Raw genomic sequence first — 2,930 nt, 5'->3', positions numbered from 1 at the left:
CCTATTTATTTTTCTATTCAATTTCAAAAATAATGGATTTCTTTTTACTACACCTAATATATATATATATATATATATATTTCAATATTTGGTAGCTACTACTAGACTCTTTCTTCAGTGATTCTTTGAATTGATTCGATTTAAATAAAGAAATTCCTTTAATATTTTTAAAATCAACATACGTATTATTAGAAGTATATTTAATTTATAGCCGTGGAAACCGATCCCAACCGCGCTCCAGATTGCGATCCCACGCAATGCGTCCTACCTGACTGCTACTGTTCGGCCGACGGCACCCGTATACCCGGCAACATTGATCCCCAGCAAGTGCCGCAGATGATCACAATCACTTTCAACGGCGCTGTGAATGTGGACAATATCGATCTCTACGAGGAGATCTTTAACGGACAACGTCAGAACCCGAACGGCTGCCAGATCCGCGGTACATTCTTCGTTTCTCACAAGTACACTAACTATTCGGCGGTGCAGGATCTTCATCGACGCGGTCATGAGATCGCGGTGTTTTCATTGACACACAAGGAAGATCCGCAATATTGGAGCCAGGGTACGTACGACGACTGGCTGGCAGAGATGGCTGGTGCTAGACTGATCATCGAGCGTTTCGCCAATATCACCGATGGCTCCATCATTGGTGTGCGAGCCCCTTACCTTAGAGTCGGTGGTAACAAACAGTTCGAGATGATGGCTGATCAGTTCTTCGTATATGATGCCTCCATCACTGCATCTCTGGGACGTGTGCCAATTTGGCCGTACACGTTGTACTTCAGGATGCCCCACAAGTGCAACGGCAATGGTGGCAACTGCCCGTCGAGGTCACATCCAGTTTGGGAGATGGTGATGAACGAGCTGGACCGCAGAGATGATCCTACTTTCGATGAGTCCTTGCCAGGTTGTCACATGGTTGATTCCTGTTCCAACATCCAGACTGGCGAGCAGTTCGCTCGTCTGCTCAGACACAACTTTAACAGGCATTTCAATAGCAACAGAGCGCCGCTCGGTTTGCACTTCCACGCGTCCTGGTTGAAGAGTAAGAAAGAATACAAGGATGAACTAATCAAGTTCATCGAGGAAATGATCGCCAGGAGCGACGTATATTTCGTCACTATGGTTCAGGTGAGAGATCGAGCTTGTATTTTTTGCAGAAAAAGAGAGAAAACGATTTTGCGGAAATATCTAAAAATAAATAAATATAAATCTAAAAATAATTTTGTCGAATTATGAAAGTAATTATGTAAAGGTTACTAGAATATCAAAACTTTTTTTAGCATTGCTCATCATGCTTGAATTTCGTACATAATTATTTTGATGGTCCAACAAAAAAAATTATATTAAAAATTGGATGAAATAAATTATTTCATTTGTGTAACGTGCGAACAAAAATATCATAAAGATACTCTATGAGCACAAGCCTTTGATATATTATAGCTCAAAAACTTATTATTAGATAATTCATTATTAGATAATTAATTTTTCAATCATTTCATCAGAACTTAGTTTTCCATTATTTTATAATATCATTTCATAATTATTAATTTGTTATTATTAATTTCATAATTATTAATTTTTTTTTTATTAAGTGCGAGGTCTATTCCACACGATACACTTTATCTAAGAAACGTCCTAGAACATATTCTGAAAATAGGATATTTCTTAGGATATTTCTTGGAGATCTGTGCTGTATAAGTTATTTTCAGATATCTTTATCTTCCTAAATTTTTAGATACTTCGCAAATTCCGTGTAATAATCATTAATGTATTCATACATTAAAGAGTAGAAATTCTAAATCTCGTTTATTTTCTAGGTAATTAAATGGATGCAGCAGCCTACTGAGCTCTCCGCGCTCAGAGATTTTCAGGACTGGAAGGAGACCTGTGACGAGAAGGGTTTGCCCTATTGCTCGTTGCCCAATGCTTGTCCTCTAACGACCAGAGAGTTACCCGGAGAGACTCTGCGTCTCTTTACCTGCATGGAATGTCCCAATAACTATCCATGGTTGTTGGACCCGACTGGCGACGGCTTCTCCGCGAGAAAGTGATCCATCATCCGCGAAACAAACGACGCGCCGACGCGTCAGCCGATCGCGTGATCGGATTATCAGAGATCGATCATTTTTCCGGCAAGTCCGGGAATCACGTCGAATAAGACGTGATAATTGACCACGGCGAACCGATCGAAACGAGGACGCGGCTCTGAAAGATACAGAGAAAGCAATCGGGCGATGGGGCGCGTTGAGGCGCGAAATTTCGGATGAGATCCCGGAATCATCTTATCACGATTAGAAAGTGTCATCTTAGCCGCTTCAAGATCGGATCATAACACTAATATTAATGTAGAGCGAAGCACCTCTGCTTTCGCAAGAGGAAACGTACCGCGCCCGGTTTCTCTTCCGCGACTCGACTATAATTATTATTATTTATGTAAATTAAGATCGGTAAAACGCATATCGCCGCATACGGTCGCGAGGACTGATCGATTTCTCGTGGGGAAACGCCATCGCGTATGATCGCGGGGAAAAAGCTCATCTCCTTCCGCCCGCGTGACGAGAGTGACAAGCCTGCACGTCTAGAGACGCGACTCTCGAAAATTGATGCTCGACGAGAACAAGACAATTCCAGAGACTTCCCACTTGTACATAATCACCGGATCCTTGCCCTCCCAATTCTCGTTGCTTTCTAGAGATACTTATAGGCGGAACGATAACGAAGCCTCGCGGCCGATGAAGCGAAAGATGAAAAGTTGAATATACCATCCCGTGCCTCTCTGAACATGTATTCTGTAGAATTTAAGCGACGCGCGACATTTTAAGTATATAATTTTTAGTGTCCTTATAATATTTCCGAATAAAAACTGTATGTACGAAAATAGCATGTATATTACATATTAATTCCCGCAATCTCTCTCTCTCTCT

General features: G+C 41.3%; 1 protein-coding gene across 1 annotated transcript; it reads left to right on the top strand.

The window, feature by feature from the left end:
* Positions 1-219: 219 nt before the first annotated feature.
* Positions 220-2,057, top strand: LOC105625410. The gene is made up of 2 exons (XM_012206743.1): positions 220-1,134; positions 1,824-2,057. The coding sequence occupies exons 1-2, from the start codon at positions 337-339 to the stop codon at positions 2,055-2,057; spliced, it is 1,032 nt and encodes a 343-aa protein (XP_012062133.1). The 5' UTR covers positions 220-336.
* Positions 2,058-2,930: the final 873 nt, after the last annotated feature.

The sequence above is a fragment of the Atta cephalotes genome (genome assembly GCF_000143395.1).
Source record: "Atta cephalotes unplaced genomic scaffold scaffold01416, whole genome shotgun sequence".
In the NCBI taxonomy this organism is placed as follows: domain Eukaryota; kingdom Metazoa; phylum Arthropoda; class Insecta; order Hymenoptera; family Formicidae; genus Atta; species Atta cephalotes.
The sequence above is the reverse complement of the archived record's forward strand: the minus strand, read 5'-3'. Positions and strand labels throughout refer to the sequence as shown.

Bases quoted from the DNA above. Each gene is read 5' to 3' on its own strand.
- LOC105625410 (XM_012206743.1), top strand. From the start codon at position 337: ATGATCACAATCACTTTCAACGGCGCTGTGAATGTGGACAATATCGAT. The intron at 1,135-1,823 runs GTGAGAGATCGA...TTTATTTTCTAG, and splicing joins ATTTCGTCACTATGGTTCAG to GTAATTAAATGGATGCAGCA.